The sequence below is a fragment of the Phyllostomus discolor genome, chromosome 12 (genome assembly GCF_004126475.2).
Source record: "Phyllostomus discolor isolate MPI-MPIP mPhyDis1 chromosome 12, mPhyDis1.pri.v3, whole genome shotgun sequence".
NCBI classification, from domain to species: domain Eukaryota; kingdom Metazoa; phylum Chordata; class Mammalia; order Chiroptera; family Phyllostomidae; genus Phyllostomus; species Phyllostomus discolor.
In genome coordinates this window covers 45,986,730-46,005,646 of record NC_040914.2, presented here as the reverse complement: position 1 = coordinate 46,005,646, position 18,917 = coordinate 45,986,730, and the positions used below count along the sequence as shown (strand labels likewise).

Genomic DNA, 18,917 nt, shown 5'->3' with positions numbered 1-18,917 from the left:
CAAGGCGGCCTCTGGGTGTTACCTCCGGCATGTGTGAGAAGCTCTGTGTGGGACACTGAGGCGCTGACCGCAGGAGGAAAAGCCGAGCTCTTGTCACCAGGCCAACAGGGTCCCCCTACAGAGGGGACAGGCAGAGCCCCAGTCACAGAGCCCGTGCACAGGCTGGGAGGGGCTGGCCCAGCCTCAGGCCCCGGAGATCTGACCCGTGGGCCTATGGGCTGTGCCCTCTGCCTGGACACAGCCAGCCCTTGCACCTGCCTGGTCCTGGAGCTCCTGGCTCCTCCTGGCTGAGGTCGAGAGTGCACCCGTCTCTCCGGCTACGAAGAGGCGGAGCAGCTTTAGGTACATGTCCACGGCGACATGCAGGAAGGCGGCGTCCTGAATGAGGGCGTCTTCATCCCAGCAGGAGAGGAGGCTGAAGGGGAGGCTGTATGTCAGGTGACACCACCTCCTGGAGGTGAGCACGGGCAGTCCAGGGAGGTAGAGGCACCCTGTCGTCTGGAGGGGACCCCCAGCGGCTGGGCACGGCCCCGTGCAGGCCCATGGGGCCTCGTCGGAGCCGCAAGGACTGACCTGTAGAAGGCGACGGGCAGCAGCCTGATGTGCTGGTCCGGGGCCAGGAGGAGGAGGATGCGCCCCAGGCCGGTGGCTGCAACCCAAGGGGCTCAGTCAGGCTGGACGCCTCACCTGGGGCACTGTCTTCAGAGGACTCCCCATGCCTGTGGGGCCAGGCAGGTGGGCCCCATGACACAGCCCAGCGACACCTGGGGTCCCCGGTCCCCCACCAAACCCTCTTGTTTCAACGAGTGTGCACTGTGTTTGTCCTGACCAACGCTTAGGCTTGCGTGCTTTACAAGAAGGTAAACATTTGAAAGTTGCTTCTGAAGAGAAAGACTCGGATGTCAGGGGTCACACTCTGACCCTGATGGCTGGTGACTAGACAAAGGCCACCCACTTGCTATCGGGTCTCAGCAGACTCCTTACCAGTGTCTGTCAACTGAAAGAGTGGCAGCCAGGACAACTTCCTCTTCTCCAGACACCCCAGGACCTCGGCACAAACGTCCAGAGCTGCTGGGCAGCCGGCAGCCTGTGGGCAGCGGACGGAGGACTCAGGCACAGCGTCTGCAGGCATGACAGCACTCCCTGGGCCTCGAGCTGCGCGTGTGTGGGGCGGAGGGACCGCCCTTGTCACAGGAGGGGGCCTTACATGGCGACAACCCACAGAGCATCTCCCCAGGGCCTTCGACAGAGGCCACGGATGGTGGGCACCCAAGTTCTGAAGTAAAACAGGAAAACGAAGGCCCGTGGCCGAAGGCTACCCACGTCAGTGAGCACTGCTCCTGAGGAGCCCGGGGAAGGCTCCTGACCGCCTCAGGAACCTGTCTGGAGGCACCTGGGGACGTGCAGTCCCAAGCACCCTGGGGGAGAGGGCCCCGCAGCCTCGGGGTGACGTACCTGGGGGGTCAGACGCGATGACAGCAGGCCCAGAGAGGAAAGGAAGAGCAGGACCAGCAGCAGCTGCAAACAGAGACAGGGCCGCTCGCCACGTGCAGTGCCCGTGGCCCCGTAGGGCGGCCGCCCCTGCTCCAGGAGCGGGTCCCGGCTCCGCCCTCCCCTCTCGGTGGGCCTGGGTCGGCGCAGAAGGAAAAACTCCCCATCGTGTTTGAACGGAGAACTTCCATCAGCGCCGTTATCACTGACCGGGCCCTTTTCATCCTGGTCTCCGCAGCCTGGTCTCCCGGGCGTGGGAGCTGCCCCGCAGCAGGCAGCCCGGCCTCGCTCCCCAGCCCCTGCCCGGCAGCATCTGCGAGGCCCAGACGCACACTGCCAGGCTCGCCCCGCCTCCCCCGCCCCTGGGGGTGCGCCCTGTCCCTCAGCACACCGGGCCTGGGGGCTTTGGAGCCACTCAAACCCCTTCCGATAGAAACGACCTGCAGACAATCAGGGAAGAATCTCGTTTGTGGGATTTTTACTTTAAATTGTAGTGACCAAAAATACTCTGGCTCACAACTTATTTGCCAGGCAGGTGGGCACGTGCTGAGCTGACAGGTGGACCCTGGTGGGCCTCTGGCCGGGCGGGCACCCTGGGCACAGAGTCCAGATGGGCCCCACGGCTCCCCACGGGGACCTTTCCCTCCGCCTGCCCTGTCTCCCCGCCCGGCCCAGCTAACCACGGCTGCAGAGATGCACAGCTCACTGCCCTGCCCTGGTGGTGGTGAGGGTGAGAAAAAGACAAGTGAAAACACTTCCAAACTGAAGCATAAGATGTTCTTTTAAAACAATGAACTTGAGAGTCAAAGTCTTATTGAACCCTAAACCCAGTAACTTTTACTTCCAAATAAAGTGACACCACCAAACTTCCTGTCTGTCCTTGGAAAAGCTCAGTCTGTGAGGCGAGCGCTGAGAAGCACCACGACCAAGACCCCGGACAGGAGCGCGCCGGGCGGGTGTGGGGGCAGAGCTGCACTCGCCTCCTCCGGAGGGCCGCGCAGCCTCTCCAGGCCTCGCCGCGGGCTCGCCTGCCCGGCTCGTTGGATCGCAAAGTGCAGCGCAGCTGCAAAGACCCAGGCGGGGCCCCCAGCGGGCAGCACGGTGTCAGGGGGCTCTGTGTCGGGGGACAGGAAGCTAGAAGAGAGACGAGTGTCATTCCAGGAGCCTGGCGCCCGAGCCGCCACCGAGCACCGAGGTGGGCGAGCAGCGAGGGGCTCAGTCAGCAGACACGGAGTCGGCGGAGCCCCACCCTGTCACGGGCTCGTCCTGCCTGGGCTCAGAGCTGTTTCTGCTGCCAGCATGCCTCCGTGCCCTGAACACGGCGGGCAGCAGGGTCTGACCAGGCCCCTCACCCCAGTGGCCTGGTCTCTGGAGGGAGGTCCTGGGACAGGAGGCCCCGCGTCCCAGCCTGCGTCTGCTCTAACTGCAGCGCTGCACAGAAAGGGTCTCCAGTGGGTTGGAGACGGGCTGGAGACAAGGGGTGGAACGGAATGCAAGGGTTTAAGAACTTTATCTCCTCTGTAGAATTAGGCTGATGGGCGGGACTCGCTCCCTCGGTTTTCTGAGCACAATTTGAGCACCCCGACCCTGCAGGGAGACACAGGGGCGCACCAGAGACAAAAACCCAAGCCTGTTGGGAGGCTGGGTGGGAACGCCTGATCCCTTCAGATGACCCCGGAGCACCCCCACGTCCAGCAGGACACTGGAGGCCATCCACCCACCAGTCCTGGGAGGGGGGTTAACTCTGGTCACTGGCCCAGCCCTGGGAACTGAATCTAGTTAGCCACTCAGACTGGGGTCAGTCTCTCCCGAATGTTCTGGAACTTCTCACTCGGACACGGTGGCTCAGAGCTGCTGCGTCCCTCTCAGGGGCCCAGTGGAGCCTGCACTCAAGGCCCCCTCAAGCACCCCAAGGTATCCTGGAGATGACCCAGTCAGGCCCTAGAAAACACCCCAGCTTTCCTCCTGGGTCCCAGTGCCAGCACCTACTTGCTGGCGAACTGCCAGGCCTCACGCAGCCTCTGCAGCTCTCGGGGCAGTGGGATCTGGAAGCGCCTCCACTGACAGTGGAGCTCGGGCTCCAGGCGTGGCCACCATAGCTGCCAAGAGGAAAGGTCACAGGTCAACAGGTCTGGGCGGGTGGCTGTTCTGTGACCACTGAGGTCGGGGCAAGACACATCCAGCCCCTCTGACTGACACCCCTAGCCTGGCTCACACTGACCTAACACTTCATTAGGTCAAGGGCAGGGCCCCATGTACCCGTGTAAGGATGGCTCAGTGCTTGGGAGTCCAGAGGCCTTACTTGAGGAGGTGCCCCACTGCCCAAGAGCTTGGCCCGGCCCCTGACACCCCAGGGAGAGCTGGTGTCCCAGTGAGACGGAGAAGGGAGTGAGAAAGCCACGTGTGGTCAGGGTGCTGAAAAAGTCAAAGGCACCCAAGGTCCCACCAAGGCCGGCTGGCAGTGGCTGAGCAACCCGGGCTACGAGGGCAGCCAAGACGGCGAAGGCAGCGAACACGAACGTGCACCCACGAACGTGCACCCACGGGAGAGCGCGGCCGCCAACGTCCGGCCTCAGCGGGTGGGACCGAACAGATGCAGACGCAGCGCAGCCAGCCTGCCCCTCCCTCCCTCCCTCCCTCCCAGGGTTGCTGCTGAGGCCGCTCGGGGCGCGGCCAGGGAAACCGGTCAGCCCACCTGCGCTCTGACACTTTCCCCTCACTTCTCCCCAAGCTGTTTCTCTCGAGTCACAGTGACGGGGATGAGGTTTCAGTGGGAAACAGACAACGCCCCGGGAAGACGGCTGGGCCTACCAGGGCAGAGGCCAGGACCAGGGGGCACTCGGTCTGGCAGGCGGTCAGGGCCAGGTCTGCTGCCAGGGAGGGGTCTCTGCTTCGCGAGCAGGCGTGGAGGAGCCCCTGCAGGAGGGAAGGCGCCACCAGCTCAGCGGTTTGCATGTGAACCGGGCCCTGAAAGACCCCGTGGCTTCCCAGCAGCGCCAGACAGCAGGGCCCGGCCCCGGTGGTCTGTGCGGGCCAGGCTGGGGGCGGAGGGAAGGGGAATTACCCTGAAGAAGTGGGCGGTGATGTCATGCGTCAGGGCACCTCCGCAGGAGGAGTTTCTCTGCAAACAGCACGGGCCAGTGAGAGAGGGCCACGCGCAGGAGGAGAGCCCCTGGCAGGCGGCCCCCGCCTGCCCACGCACTGTCCCGGACCCTCCCTGCCCACTGCCTCTCCCCCAGCTGCTCCGAGCAGCAGGGCCCCCGGCCCACCCACGATGGTGCTGACGTGGGGGCCCCAGGCACCCGGGGAGGCAGGAGAAAGCCTCCGTGTGACTCAGCGGGACCTCAGTCCAAACTCTGGTCACATCTGTGCTTTTCTGAAAGGTGTGCAGAGGGCACGCTTACTCATCACCTTTCCCCACCTGGTAAGATCAGAGCCCCTGACACTGAGCCGCCTGCAAAATGGAAGGAAACAGGGCCCCCTGGTGGGCAACAGTGTGGTCACAGCATCCCCCAGCGGCAGCACAGGAAAGAGAGCAGTGCACCGTGAGCAAGTGGTCTGCACGCTTCGCTGCACGGGCCCCACCCCCGCGGCCCAGGGCAGCTCTGTGGAGGAGGCAGCGAGCCCGAGGGCGAGCAGGGCTGCACACCCACGGGCTCAGGACCCACCCCGGGGCAAGGAGCCCAGTGACTACAGATGCTCTCGTGAGCTCAAGCACCTACCAGCTCAGAGTTGACCAACTGGAAGAACTCCGTGCAGTCGGGGGTGGCCGGCGGCTCCCCCCGGGGGCTGCCAACCAGGACGGACGCGGGGAGGCCCAGGAGGATCCTGGGAGAGAAGGCGGCACGTCAAGGGTGGAGGCTTGGCCCGACTCTGCTTCTGCAGGACTCAGATCCTGGGGCCGCAGGGACTCCCCCGGCTCGCCTTCAGGACCAGAGAGAGTGCTGGTCTGCAGGCCCCACTGTCCCCAGACTGCAGCTGTGCTGGGCACCTGGACCCCACCGCAGACACTCCACTGGGACCCCAAAGCCACGGCCTCAGCTGCCTCAGCACCAGAGGTGCCCGTGTGACGGAGCTGCTCTGCCCCTGGGGGACCCAGCTCCCTGCACGGCTGTGAACGCAGCTGAGGTGAGCTCTGCGCACACACGGCCTTCCTTCCTGTGACCTGCGTGCTTTCTGGCGATGCCCCTCCGCAGAGGGACCCTGCGTCAGGGAGGGAAGCCTTTGCTCCCGAGGGCTTCTCACCCCTCAGGCCCTGCTCTCCAGGGGACTCCAGGGGACCCCAGGGACAAGATGCCGGCACAGGCTGGGGGCAGGGCGCACCGAGACGGGTGACAGACTCGGGAGCTGTTACCGTTTGCACAGGAGCAGCTCCTGCTGCCTCTGAAGGCGGGAGGCCAGGTCCTGCCCGCCCTCCAGAGCCCGGAGCCGGCTGCGGAACACCTGGAAGAGGACGTGTCCCTGAGAGGCGGTGCGGCCGCGGGGCGTGGCCGGGCCCTGCTCCAGGTCAGCAGCCATCTCCTGGAAGAGAGCAAGGCTGAGACCTCCCGCACTCTCACCTCTGCCTCCCCTGTTTCTCTGTCCCCAACGCAAAGGCAGGAAGTCCCTGGGGCTTCGCGTCTTGCCCCAGTCAGGAGCCTGACACGGGCGTGGGAGAGGCGTCTCCACGGGACTCGGAGAGTAAGTGGGACATGCCTTTTTACTTGAAATTAGACAGTTACAGAATTTTTCAAAAATAAGAATAGTGAAAAAAATAAAAATCAGGAATAGCACAAAGAACACCTGTACCCAGATTCGCCCATGGCTGGCGTTCCTCCCTGGCACACACAGTGTGTGGGTGCACACGCCCCGTCTCCCCGACACGCTCAGGGGGCTGCAGAGGAGCAGCTGCGCGCGCTCGAAGCACGGCCCTTGTCCCCCCGTCACAGGTGCCCCAGCTGCACCTGCCCCCCCCCCCACTGCCCCGCCCCGCCCAGTCACTCCTTCCACACCCATCACGACGGATGTCTCCAGACCAGAGGCCAGTGGCCTGGGGTCTCCCTCTCGTGGGCCTTTCACTCTCTTGTGAGCAAACTCCCCCAGTGCTCCCAGCCACAGCCTCTCTCGTGCCCCTCCGCTCCCATGTGCCCCACACCCAGGCGCTCTGGGGGGCAGCGGGGAGGCTGCCGGGGGCACGGAACCCCCACACAGAAGCCCATGGAACGGGGCTGCTGTGCACTCCCAAGGCAGGCGCCCCGCGCCCACGTGGACATGGGGGCAAGCGGGACTCTCCGGGGTCTCTTTCCCCAGGGGACCCCGTGACTCTCCGCGCGGTGCCACGCGCATCACTTCTCAGGGCCCGAGTCCAAGGGGAGCAGCCGAGCGACGGGGAAAGTCGTGGGGCGGCAACAGCTTCATCCCCAAAGTGGCGTTTTCTCAGTCGTCTGTTTTCACAGACGCCCCGGAGCCTGGAGGTGAGCGCAGCACCACGGCGTCGGTCTCTGCATCTCCACGGCGCTCACTGGGCACACCCACAGAGGCCCTGGAGCTCGGGGCCGGGGCCATGGCGCGCGCGGGGGGGGGGCGGTTCCCGTTCTGCTCCGCTGCTGCAGGACCCACTACGGACACTCACACCAGACCCTCCACTAACAGGCAGCTTCACGCAGTGAACACACCAGGTTTTGCATCTTCCGACTCACCTGCAATCTTGAAAAAATATCTCGATTCCCGGTGTAGCCACCAAGAACCAAGTCAGGATTTTCTGAGTGGTCGTAACTCCTTGAACTGAAACAAAACAAAAGCAAAAACCTCCTGAGCATCTCCTGACTGTGGACCTCCCGCTTCTCCTGCCTCCAGAGAGGTGTGTGGCCGCAGCAACCGACAAACAACAAAACCGGCTACAACAAAACGCCAGCAACATGCAAAACAGCTACGTCCCACGATCCACTGGGACTCATCCCGAGAATGCAAGGTCGGCCCGACATCCAGAAACCAATGAATACAACACACACATCGACAGAAGAGCCAAAACTACCCGACGATCTCAGCAGACACAGACAACGCAACAGGCAGGATTCGGTGCTCTTTCCGGGACTAAACGCCCCTAACAATCGGGGAGAAGGGACCCTCCCCATCGGGACTGAGGACAGTGGTGACGAGCACACAGCTAACCTCACACAGCGGTGAACACCGGACACTCTCCTCCTGAGGTCAGGCGCAAGACGAAGATGTCCCCTCTCACCGCTCCCATGTCATACTACAGGGCAGTTCTAGCCAGGGCGGCTCGCTCACCCAGAAAGAGGGACAAGAGACACCCAGATGCAAAGGCCATCTCTGTTCACGAGAATCCAAAGGAACCCACGAGAAACAGCAAATAAAAGAGTTTGTGAAGTTGCAGAATAGAAAATGGATATATAGAAAAATGAGTTGTACCTCCGTGCACCAGCAAAGAATAATAAACAATGAAATAAAGCCCTGGCTGGTGTGGCTCATGGATTGAGCGCCAGCCTGCGGACCAAAGGGTCACCGGTTCGATTCCCAGTCAGGGTGCACGCCTGGGTTGTGGGCCAGGTCCCCAGCTGGGGACACCAGAGAGGCAAGCACACATTGACGTTTCTCTCCCTCCCTTCTCCCGCCTCTTCTCTCTAAAAATAAATAAATAAGGTCTTTTAAAACAAGTCAGACGACTCACATTTGCCAGCTGAAAACTTAGCCCCAAACCATGGCGAGCAGACAGGACGACAGGATGGGGCTGCAGGGGCGGAGCAGAGCCCCTCCCACGCATGCAGCCTCGGAAGGACACCAGGGCCTCTCCATGGGGGAGGGGCTGGACACCCACGTGCAGAACGAAGTGGGTCCCTAGCGCATACCACGCACAAAAATTAACTGAAGTGGACGAAAGGCCTGAATGCAGGACCTGAAGCTCGGAGCACGTGAGCTGTGCACGGACGCACCCGGCAGCACGGGAGGAAGCGCGTGCAGCTCTCGCTCCTGGCTGAGGGTCTGGTATCCAGAGTCCTAAGGGACTCTGAACGCCCAGCACAACAAATAACCCAGCTTGAAAATGGGCAAAGGATCTGAACAGACGTTTCTCCAAAGACACGTGAACAGTTAACAAACGAGAAAGTTGTTACGATGTCATTAAGCCATCAAGGAAGAGGAATTAAAGCCACGGCGAAACACACTCACCAGGACAAACATCACCGAAAAGGCAGGTCACCACAGAGCAGGAGGGGATGCGCGGACGCCAGAACACCTCCCCCTGCTGGTCGGAGCGTGCAGTGGCGCAAGTCTGGAAAACAGCCCGGCACCCCTCCGAGAGTCCAGCCCCGAGTGTGGCCCAGCAATGCCGTTCCCTGTGCAAGCCCAAGGAGGGCACAGCACAGGGTCCCACGAGACCCGCACACGAGCGTTCCAGCAGCATCACGCACAAAGGCCAAGCAGTGAAAACTCAAATGTCTGTCAACCAACGATGGCTAAAGGAGGTGTGGTCCACCCTCCCATGGGAAGTTCCGACAGACGCCACAGCACGAGGGCCCTAAAAACACGGTCCCGAGTGAGCGAGACACAGAGGCCACGGACTGGAATCCATTCCCATGAACTGTCCATTCAGCAAGTGCGCACCACCTCCCGAGCCGGCCTCTGACCCCAAGAGCCCACGGGAAAGCTGGGGCCACGTGCGCCGGCAGGAGCTCGCCTGCGGTGCCGGAAGGGTGTGAGGAGAGTCGGGCCACGTGTGGACAGACCCTCAGGAGGGCAGAGGGGCAGCGGGAAAAAGGGCGTGCGTCCTGCGTCCTGTCACCACGGGGCTCCGTCCCTGCGGTTGAAGTGACGCGGCGTGTCACCCAAGACAAACACGGGGCTGGGACTCGCGACCTCACCCCCACCCACAGCAACCGTGAGGTGAAGGGCAGAAACAGGCCTGTTGACAGGAGCACCCCCCGCACAGCCTGGACGGCACAGGGGTTCCCCGGTCCCGGCCGCCGGTCACCGCTCCCTGCACCTCGGGCGGGGACCCCCAGAGCACACCGCCCACGAGCACGTGCTCCCTGTCCACACCCGCCGACCCTGAGGTCCAGGTGACAAGGCAGAGACACGGTCGCAGCCACAGGCGAGCGCACCCAAGGGGGCCTGGCTTGGGAAGATGCCTTTGCTTTGGGTGGACTCGGACTTGCCACCGGAATGCAAGTGCAGCTGTGCTGCGGGCCACACAAACCGGGCTGAGGGGAGTGAAAACACGCCAAGAACTGCCCCAGTTAAAAGTGAGCCCCGGCTGGTGTGGCTCAGTGGCCTGAGCACCAGCCTGTAAACCAAAGGGTCACCGGTTCGATTCCCAGTCAGGGCACAGGCCTGGGTTGCAGGCCAGGTCCCCGGTCGGGGGCGTGTGAGAGGCAACCACACACGTTTCTCTGGGACGTCCAAGCTTCTCTCCTTCTTACCCTTCCTTCCACCCTCTCGAAAAACGAGTAATTAAATCTTGAACAAGAAAGATGCTTTTTGGCATCAGCACCCCTGACCTTTGGCAGAAGTCCATCAGCCCGTTGACGAGGATGGTGCACGCCATCTCCAGGTCTCCGTCGCAGCCCCCGGCGGCAGAGGGCGTGGGCAGGTAGTGCTCTCGGATGGCCCACTGGTGGAAGTCCCGCCTGCACAGAAAGCCCAGGTCTGTGCTGAGGGCGACTCTCCGCAGGGGCCCCACGGCTCCAGGTGTGCCCCCCATGAGGATCAGGGCATCGAGGGGGTGGGACCAGGGGTCTGGGGATACGGGGAGCCTCTTGGGGGCCACCCACACCCGCTGGGCTGGGGGACAGAGGCGGGGAAGGGCTCCCAGGGAGCCTCGGGCTGCCCTGGGCCTGCAGCACAGGGGTCGGGGAAGGGACAGCTGCCCCCAGGAAGCTGTGAAGACGAACTGCAAACGCAGCAGAGTCCCCGCCGGCACCGCCGTCTGTGGAGCAGCCAAACCCACCTGAGGACACTCCCGCCCGAGGATACTGCCCCCCCCCCACCCCGAGCCCGAGGGGCCAGGGGCCACGGGACCAGCTCAGCCTCTGCCCGCCTCAGACCTGCGCAGACCCAGCTGAGGGCTTCTCACAGTTGAGACAGAAAAAGAGGGAGGGGCCCACACAGCGTCACAGGCAGTGAGCTCAGGGGGAGCTGGATGGCCGCCGGCCTCCCACCAGAAAGAGAGCAGGCGCGGAAGGGCAGAGCCCCCAGGGCAGCCAAGGCGGGCCTCGCACGAGAAAGCAAAACCCTGCCTCATTGGACAAAGCATTAGTTGCTCTTCTCATTGCCACAAACTTCTCCTTTTCTCGTCATCTGCAGGTTCCGCCAGACACTGACACCACAAGACAAAAGTGGGGATGGCTCTGACCCCACGGGGCACAGGGCAGGCTGCACTGATGCTGGCCCTTGCCCACCCTGACCTCTGTGCCCCCAAACCCATGCACTTATCAGCACCCCACCTGGACACCCGGAACAGCACGCTGGACCTCGCGACAGTCTCGGTCACCGGCCTCAGGCTTTGGCCGCCCCTCGAGGCTGGCGCTCCCTGTGGCCTCCTCCGCGGGCTGTGTGTGCCCTTCCCACAGGAGAGGTGGAGGCGGGACCAGGCCCCACCTTGGGGAGCGTGCTGGCTGCCCCCGCCACCCCTTCTCCGGCAGCTGCCCTCACAGCCCTGCCTGGTGCCACCACAGAGCGTGGCCCCACCTCTACTCCACTGTCCACCTGCTTGTCCTCAGGCCCACACAGGTGCCAGTGGCATGATCCGTTGGCTACTGACCAGTCAGGGGAGTTGGGGGTCGAGGTGCCACATGGGCAGGTGTCATTTACAAGGCATGCCCCAGCTGCTAGAACATTCTAAAAGTTGTCCAGCAAACAAGAGCTCGGTTTCTCTTGAATAAAGAAATGAAATTGTGCTCACAGGTAATGTGTTACACTGAACATTAAATTAAGGATATAGCCCTGGCTGGTGTGGCTTAGTGGATTGAGGGCCAGCCTGCGAACCCAAGGGTTGCTGGTTCGATTCCTAATCAGGGCACATGCTGGCAGCTGCAGGCCAGGTTGGGGCCCCAGTAGGGGGCGCATGAGAGGCAAGCACATGTTGATGTTTCTCTCCCTGTTTCTCCTTTTCTTCCCCTCTCTCTAAAAATAAATATTTAAAGATGAAATAAAAAGTAAATTAAGGATCTAACGAGGACACCCAGACTTTCAGACCACGTGGTAAACTGTGTAACATTTCGAAGGGCAGACCCTTTGAACACGCACCTTTCTGTATCTGAAAGAGAATCCACTTCAGGGCGAACTTCTAGCTCCAGCCGCACCCAGTCTCTGTAAGTCAACTGCGGGAAGGACCCGCTGCGTGTCACCCGAGGGGGGAGCCCAGAGAGCACAGCGGTCCACATCGCCCAGGAGACCCCCGGGCCGGCCTCACTCCACCTCGGCTGCCGGACTGCGCTGCCGGCCCCCAGGCCCCGAGGAAGGACTGACCCGACGCTGACCCGCTGCCCACGTGGCCTCGGAGCTTGAAGCCAGCTGCCGCGGGGGGAGTGCCACTGCTGCCTCTCCGCTGACACCCCACGGGTGGACGCCTGCACGTGCCCGCCTAGGGGGCACACCCCCAACCTTGGCGTAGCGGGAGACACGCTAAGCGCCTGAGCCACTCGGCCAGGGCACAAGCGGCACTTCTGGGCGCAGCTGGTCTGCACGGTCTCCCTGGGGCACTGCCGAGCTCTCGGGGTGCAGCGCCACCGCGCCGGGATGGCGCGCTTTCTCGTTCCCGGGAGGTCACTCCGGGCGAGTAACCAGAGAGTGGCCTGCCGGAATAGCACGTGCCACACGCCCACAGCAGCCTACTTCTGGTTTTCAAGGTCCCGGAGCACATACCGACCAGGACTCACTTCAGAACCCAACGCTGCTGGTAAGAAAGCGTGCCACAGAAACACGCGTGCAGCACGCTCCCGCAGCAAGGGCCAGAGCCAGGCGACACGCAGCAGCACGTGCTCAGGACCCCGGGAGGCAGAACCGGGAGCAGGGCTGCAGCGACACAGGGCGGGGCGGCCACCCTGAGGTGCGGGGGAGGCACCTGCCTGGCCTCCTCTTGTATGAAGGACACAGTCAACAATAAAGAGTTTTAAAACAGAACAACGGGAAAGTCACTCTCTGAAGACCAAAACAAACGGCCAAGCGCCAGGAAAGAAATGACAGGATGTGGAAACAGAGACCAGGGGCACAAGCTCACAGGCCGGAGGGGCCGAGGCTCCCGGGAGCTGGGCTTGGGGAGGCCCGGCCCCAAATCGGAGCCCGGCACATGTTTAAAACACACTTCTACCCACTCTTAAAGATCTCTGCACCCTGGCTAGCGTGGCTCAGTGGACTGAGCGCCGGCCTGTGAACCAGAGGGTCACTGGTTCAATTCCCAGTCAGGGCACTGCCTGGGGACCACACCAGGTCCCTAGTTGGGGGTGTGCTAGAGGCAACCACACATGGATGTTTCTCTCCCTCTCTTTCTCCCTCCCTCCCCCTCTCTCTAAAGACGAATATATAAAAGCTTTTAAAATAATTTGCAAAAAAAATCTCTGCAAAGTGTTACTGTGGGGGGAACTGACCAAGGGCAGAAGGCACCCGTCTGTCTGGTTTCCTGTGTCTGCCTGTGGGTCTGCGACGACCCACTAACAGCTTCAGTCAGAGCCGTGTGCGTCCGTGACACCCGTGCACCCACCTGCCCGCCGCCCTGTCCGCAGGCCCCAGGTCTGAGGGAGGACGATGTGAGGAGCGAGGGAAAGGGCAGTGGGACCTACACGAAACGCCTCCTCCTTCACCAGGTCCTGGAAGGCCCCCTGTCTCCACAGACAGAGGGCGGCTCGCTGCCAGTCGGCTGGGAGCAGGCACGAGGGCTGCCAGGGAAGGTGGGCTGGGTCCTCCGAGGAGAAGGGCCCTCGGGCTTCGGAGAGCAGCCTGAGCACGACGAACTGAAACTGAAGAGAGAGAGATGCGTCTGCTGAGAGGCTCTGGAGACACGCCCCCTAGCCCCGTGCACCCTGCAAGGGCCTTGCCTCCCGCTGTGGGGCGTGCTGGGCACCCAGTGACCGGGCACGGACGGCGTCGCCGCGAGCAGCCCCTCACACGTGCAGAGGCGCACGCAGCTGAACGGCCGGTCTGACCCACAGGTCGGACCCGCCCTCCAGAGTGACGCCGTCCTCCCGCCCGGGTCGTCGGCAGGGGCACTGGGCGAGCACAGCCCATCAGGGAGGAGGTCACATGTGCTCTCCGCACCCCCGCAGGGCAGCTGTGCCCCGTGTTTCTCGCGCACAGGCTGGGCCTCACGGGGCGGGGCTGGGCACTGTGACCGAGGACCTCACTGTCAGGGCCACTCCTGCTCCGCACTCCATGCTTTACATCCCGGGCCCTGGGACCGAGCTCCTCAGTGCCGGGCCCTGCCGCCCGCCCCCAGCGCCCACCCCACCGTCAGGCCCAGGAGGCGGGGCTCGGAAAGCTTCTCCGCCGACCCTGATGCAGGGTGCCCCTCTCCGGGGGTCTCCTTAGACTCTGCCGGAGCAGCAGCAACCTCCCCTGCCTGGCTGATGTCCGAGGGTTCTGATGTGCTTCAAATTTCTAAGTAGGTACAACGAGCACTCACAAGAGGGAACTCCAGAGAAAATATAAAAAACCTTTGAATGGGAAGATACCTTACACATATTCACCTGTTTCACACACACCAGTCTGTCTCTCCAAGACAAGCAGAGAGGTGTCTGCAGTCGTCCCCCACATCCCCCACGGGAACTCGGAACGAGAGGCAAAGCGGCGCCCAGCCCAAGCAGGCGGCCTGTGAACTGGGGGGCACGTGCCTCGGGCTCCTGCTTGGAAACCGGAGGCTCGGGAGAGCGGAAGTAGGGGAGACCCACCTTTTTAATGAGGCCCGGGGACAAGCAGCTGTGCCAGGCATCACAGGACTGGGAAGAAAACTTACACAGAGCGTAAGAAATGGCCGCAGTGCAAAACCTGCAAATCGGAAACAGAAGTTGGACACAGAAGCAGGAACCATGGAAACAGGGGGAGCAAGGCCTCAGTGTGAGCCCTGCAGAGCGAGCCCAGTGCTTTCCGGGCCAGAGGGCCTGGGCACCGGCCCTCGGCTTCAGCTCCAGGGGCTCAGGGGAGAGGGGCGACCGGAGCAGCCTGACTCTGGGCCCGGGGAGAGTCAGGAAGGCGGCGAGAAGGAAAGTGGGGCCAGAGGCACCTGCAGGACCCACTCCCAACAGGGACGGGCCGATGCTGCCGAGAGCCCCCGAGGCAGACAGGGGGCTGGGGCATCCACCTCCTGGGATGGACGTCCAGTGGGCAGTGGTCCGACGCAGACTTTACTGTGACCGTCCCTCCTGCCCCTGTATTCCTCGTGACTCTTCCAGCCAAGAGCTCCCACTTCAGACCCGTCAGAGGACAGCCCGGCCCTCCGCAGGCAGCTGCTCTCACCCCTAGCCGCCCCCTGTGCCCCGCACCTGCCACCCCGCACGCTCCACTGTCCCCTCCGCAGGGGTCCCTGCTCAGAAGGGCAGGGACAGGCTCCACCCCGGGGCCTGGCGCATGAAGGGACCAGACTTATGGGAGGACGGGTCCCAAAGCCCTTCAGGGTGAGTCTGCCTCTGGACGGGGCGGCTCCGCTGGCAGGGACTCACCCTGGAGAAGCAGCGGCAGCGGCTGCTCGGCACGGAGCCAGGGAGCCCACCAGAGGCTGCGGCCCCAAGACCCAGCGGGGCCCCTGGCCCTGGCCCAGAGGGCGCTGAGCGACACTCAAGGGCCCCTCGGGCCACGTCGACGCCTCACCTGCAGGCCAGGGTCCTGCGCTGCAGGACGTGACCCCATTTCCACCAACAAGGAAGACACCCGCACACACGCGAGGTCCTGGAAGGTGCTCACAGACGTTAGTTAGCCAGGGGCCATCGGTGGGCACAGCCGTCACTTCCGTCGACAGTGGGGGACAAGTGCTGAGGGGCCGGCGGGAACTCACCTGAGGCAGAGGAGCGCGGACCCCCTGGACTCGCACGTCAGGAGGCTGCCGAGGAACTCGGGGACGGAGAGGCTGCCGGCGGGGGCAGGCGGGCCCACGTGCACCTTCGGGAGCGCAGACGGGGACCGGCCGAGGTGGGTGGCCAGGGCGGCCAGTCCCAGCACCTGCGAGGCCTGCAGGCCCGGGCCCTGCAGCGGGATGGAAACCGGCTCTGCAGGAGGAAGGGCGCAGAGCCCGCTCCCTGGGGGAGGGCGGCAGCAGCCCTACCTGGTGGCGGAGAAGCTGGCAGAGCCTGGAGAGCACGGCGGGGAGGAGCGTGCGTGCGCAGGTGGCCATCACGAAGCGGGCAGCCCAGGAGCCCTGCCTGCAGAGACAACGGCCCGGTCACTCCCCCCGCCCCCCAGGGCCCAGGAGGCTTCAGCGAGAGCCAGGCTGTTCCCCAAAAGGCAGGGTCTCCGGTGGCAAGGCTCCCCTTCTGCCGCACCCCCACTGGATGGGGGCCAGCAGGCCCCCCACCAAGGCAGGCCCACCCAGAGCACCAGGCCGCCCAGGGCAGCTCTCGCTGCCCAGACTACCTGTCCGGGGGGGCAAAGCTGGAGGCCACCATCAGGCTCTGACAGAAAGACGTCAGCAGGAGGTCCACAACCTGGGGGAGAGGCGGTGCTGAGGGCCTCCTGCCCCAGAGGGGATGTGCACGAGCTGGGCCCCGTCTCGTGCACACCGCCCACAGCTGCCCGGGGCGAGAAACCCGGCTCCCAGACCCTGGGGAGCTGGCGAGCCGCGTGGCACCACGCAGCCTGCGGTCAGGGGGTTTCACGGCAGAGCATGGCCAGGTTCGGATGGCCTGGTCCGGCGCGTGTTCGTCACACACACAGGTGGGCTGGCCGACCCTGGGACGGAGCCCCCTGACGGTCCGGGCTCCAAGCACACACTTCATGCAGCGGAGCGGAGCAGACGTGAAGAAAGGGGCTTCCAGTCCCTTAGCACAACCCAGCGGCTGAGCCAGCTGTGCTCTCGGGCACCTCGCACGCACCTGCTGTTCCCACTGCCCCAGCCTGGGGGCAAGGACGCTGAGCCGGATCTCTGAGACCTCAGAGCTGCCGCCGTCCTCGCAGAGGCCCAGGGCAGCGCCCAGCCTTTCAGCAACCACCGCAACCTGCGCGGAGAGAGCTGCACACGAGGAGCCCAGTCAGGTGCGCAGGGCCGCAGGCAGGAGGTGCTCGGAGGGGTGGACGGGGACGCAGACACCTCCCACCACCAGCCTGAGTGCACCCCAGGGCCTCGCTGCAGGGCACAGTGATGGGGCCGCAGGGGGGCACCTGATAGGGCAGAGGGGCAGTAGCCGTCCACCCTGGTCCTGCACACGTGAGGGGTGACACCACCACACCTCTGTCACCATCACACACCTCCCCACCCATTTAAACCCTTCATCTGAACCCCACACCAGCTCTCCCCGAAACTGTGCTGTCTGCTGGAGGCCAACAGCAAAGAGGTCCTGGAGGGTGGGATGGGGCAGCCACACTGCGTGCAAACGGAAGCCCTGCCACCTGTGGGAACGAGGCTGACCTGGCTTCTCAGACACCCCACTGGAGCTCTGGGGTCCTGCCAGGCCCCAGGGCCCCCAGACACCACATTCTGCAGAAGCACGGCTCTGGAAGGTCGAGCCCCCTCCCTGCCATCCCAGCGAAGGCCCAGCAGGCAGGCACCCGGCAAGCAGGGACACTAAGGGGGTTCTGTTAGAATGTCCTCCGTGAGCTCTTAGGGACATTCGTTCTCGGCTGGGATAAAACGACTTCCTGAGAAGTAAAATGTCACGGTTCCTAGGTCAACACACATAGAGCCTGTCTCCAGATTCTGCCTTTCCCATCGCTGACGACTGGGCGCGCTGGGGCTGGGCACTCCATCTCCCAGACCGTGCGCCCCGCTGCACGGAAGCACTCGGGCTCCCCCAGCAGCAGGCGGAGGCCTGTGCCTGGGTTACAGCCATGTGGGCGTTGGTAGCAGAGAAAGCAAGCCCCACACCCAGGAGCACCGCCGGCTTCCCCTCCGCCCTGGCCTAGGGGGTGCCGAACAGCGGAACAGTCACCTCCTGCCAAGGGCCGTGACAGCTGGAGACCAGTCCCCCACCCTGTCTGAAGGGGACCACACCCAACACCCGCCAGCACCGTGGTCCGGCCTCACTGACAAACAACGAATGGCCGCAGTACCAGCCCCTACCACCACGAGGGGATGACCAGCCCCTCTGCCCCACACAGCCCACCCTCACCGTCGTGCTGGGCAGGGTCGGCCATGGCCGCCCTGAGCTCTCCGAGTGCAGCTGTAAGCAGCGCCAGGGAGTCTTCTGCACAGCTGGGGTCCACCTCCGTTCCCAGGGCTGCACCTGAGAGATGGGGCAGGGGGCGGGCGGGGTGTCAACACCGGGCGGACAGCACACACAGCGTGGACTACAGACCTCCTCGAGTCTGTGGTTTCTCTGTCTCTGAGGGGGACATGAAGCCAGCCCGAGGCTGGACGCTGGATACCAACAGTCACAACATTTAAGAACAAGTTTAGGAACAAGCACGGAGCACCCGCTCGGTCGCCACAAGCAGGAAAGCCGGTGCTTAATGGAGCCAGAGAAGCGCAGTGAGTGGGGCCCAGATGGCAGCAGAAGCACGGGTAACAGTTTGGTCCCTAGTTCTCAAATGTTTAAGTGTCATCATTATATTACTGTTTACCACGGGATGTGAAAAAGTCAAAGGAAAAAGAAAAAAAGGTTAGTCTTTGATAAGCAGAGCAAGTTCAACGTGGTGTCAGTGGCGAAGACACCGCGAGTGCAGTGAGCCACAGGGGTCTCCTGACAGTGACAGCAGGGGTCAAAACCCGGGGCCCCTGGCAGGCGGCCCCCCACGTCCGCTCTGCAGCAGAGGACACTGCCAAAGCCTGAGGAGTGGGGCCGGGGGCGGGAGAGGAGGACCGGCCGCACCCGGCACTCCCAGCACAGCTGCTGCCCCAGCACCAGGCCCACGGCTGGGAGACCCGGGACCCTCGTCCTCTGCCTGCTCAGGGGTCCTGGGTCTCCATCTCCAAGAAACCCCCCAGGCTGGGGAAGGGGGTCCTGGGAGACAGACCCCCGTGAGTCCACACAGCCCCTGCAGACGCCGGGGGGCTGAGACCAGCCAGCACAAGCTGCTGCTTGAACAGCACGGCCCCTGCCCGTCAAGGGCCAGGGCTGAGATGCCCGCCCGGTGGCACTGCTGACAGCCTCCTGGTCAACGGCCAGGACACACGGCCGAGTCTGACCAGCTGCTGCGAGTGTGGTGGTCTCGTCTCCACATCCTTCCAATGGGGCCTCAGTCCTGTTGCTCTTCCCTGGGGCCAGAAAGACCCTCCAACCCACAGGCCATCCAAGTGGCCGGAGAGCTGCCCCAGACCAGCCCCGCGACCGGCCTCAGGAGCCACAGGCCAG

General features: G+C 63.6%; 1 protein-coding gene across 1 annotated transcript in view; it reads right to left on the bottom strand.

The window, feature by feature from the left end:
- Positions 1 to 18,917, bottom strand: part of FANCA (FA complementation group A) — a 34,271-nt gene that overhangs the window by 465 nt on the left and 14,889 nt on the right. The window contains exons 22-42 of the mRNA XM_036013558.1: positions 17,736 to 17,849; positions 16,503 to 16,639; positions 16,045 to 16,115; positions 15,737 to 15,833; positions 15,470 to 15,657; positions 14,370 to 14,466; positions 13,266 to 13,442; positions 11,734 to 11,807; positions 9,987 to 10,115; positions 7,170 to 7,254; positions 5,846 to 6,012; positions 5,214 to 5,319; positions 4,556 to 4,612; positions 4,303 to 4,407; positions 3,481 to 3,590; positions 2,472 to 2,625; positions 1,456 to 1,518; positions 985 to 1,087; positions 574 to 649; positions 259 to 415; positions 23 to 115 (exon numbers count right to left, since the gene is read on the bottom strand). Of these exons, the coding sequence (XP_035869451.1) occupies positions 23 to 115; positions 259 to 415; positions 574 to 649; positions 985 to 1,087; positions 1,456 to 1,518; positions 2,472 to 2,625; positions 3,481 to 3,590; positions 4,303 to 4,407; positions 4,556 to 4,612; positions 5,214 to 5,319; positions 5,846 to 6,012; positions 7,170 to 7,254; positions 9,987 to 10,115; positions 11,734 to 11,807; positions 13,266 to 13,442; positions 14,370 to 14,466; positions 15,470 to 15,657; positions 15,737 to 15,833; positions 16,045 to 16,115; positions 16,503 to 16,639; positions 17,736 to 17,849 (2,360 nt within the window). The remainder of the gene's footprint in view (positions 1 to 22; positions 116 to 258; positions 416 to 573; positions 650 to 984; positions 1,088 to 1,455; positions 1,519 to 2,471; positions 2,626 to 3,480; positions 3,591 to 4,302; positions 4,408 to 4,555; positions 4,613 to 5,213; positions 5,320 to 5,845; positions 6,013 to 7,169; positions 7,255 to 9,986; positions 10,116 to 11,733; positions 11,808 to 13,265; positions 13,443 to 14,369; positions 14,467 to 15,469; positions 15,658 to 15,736; positions 15,834 to 16,044; positions 16,116 to 16,502; positions 16,640 to 17,735; positions 17,850 to 18,917) is intronic.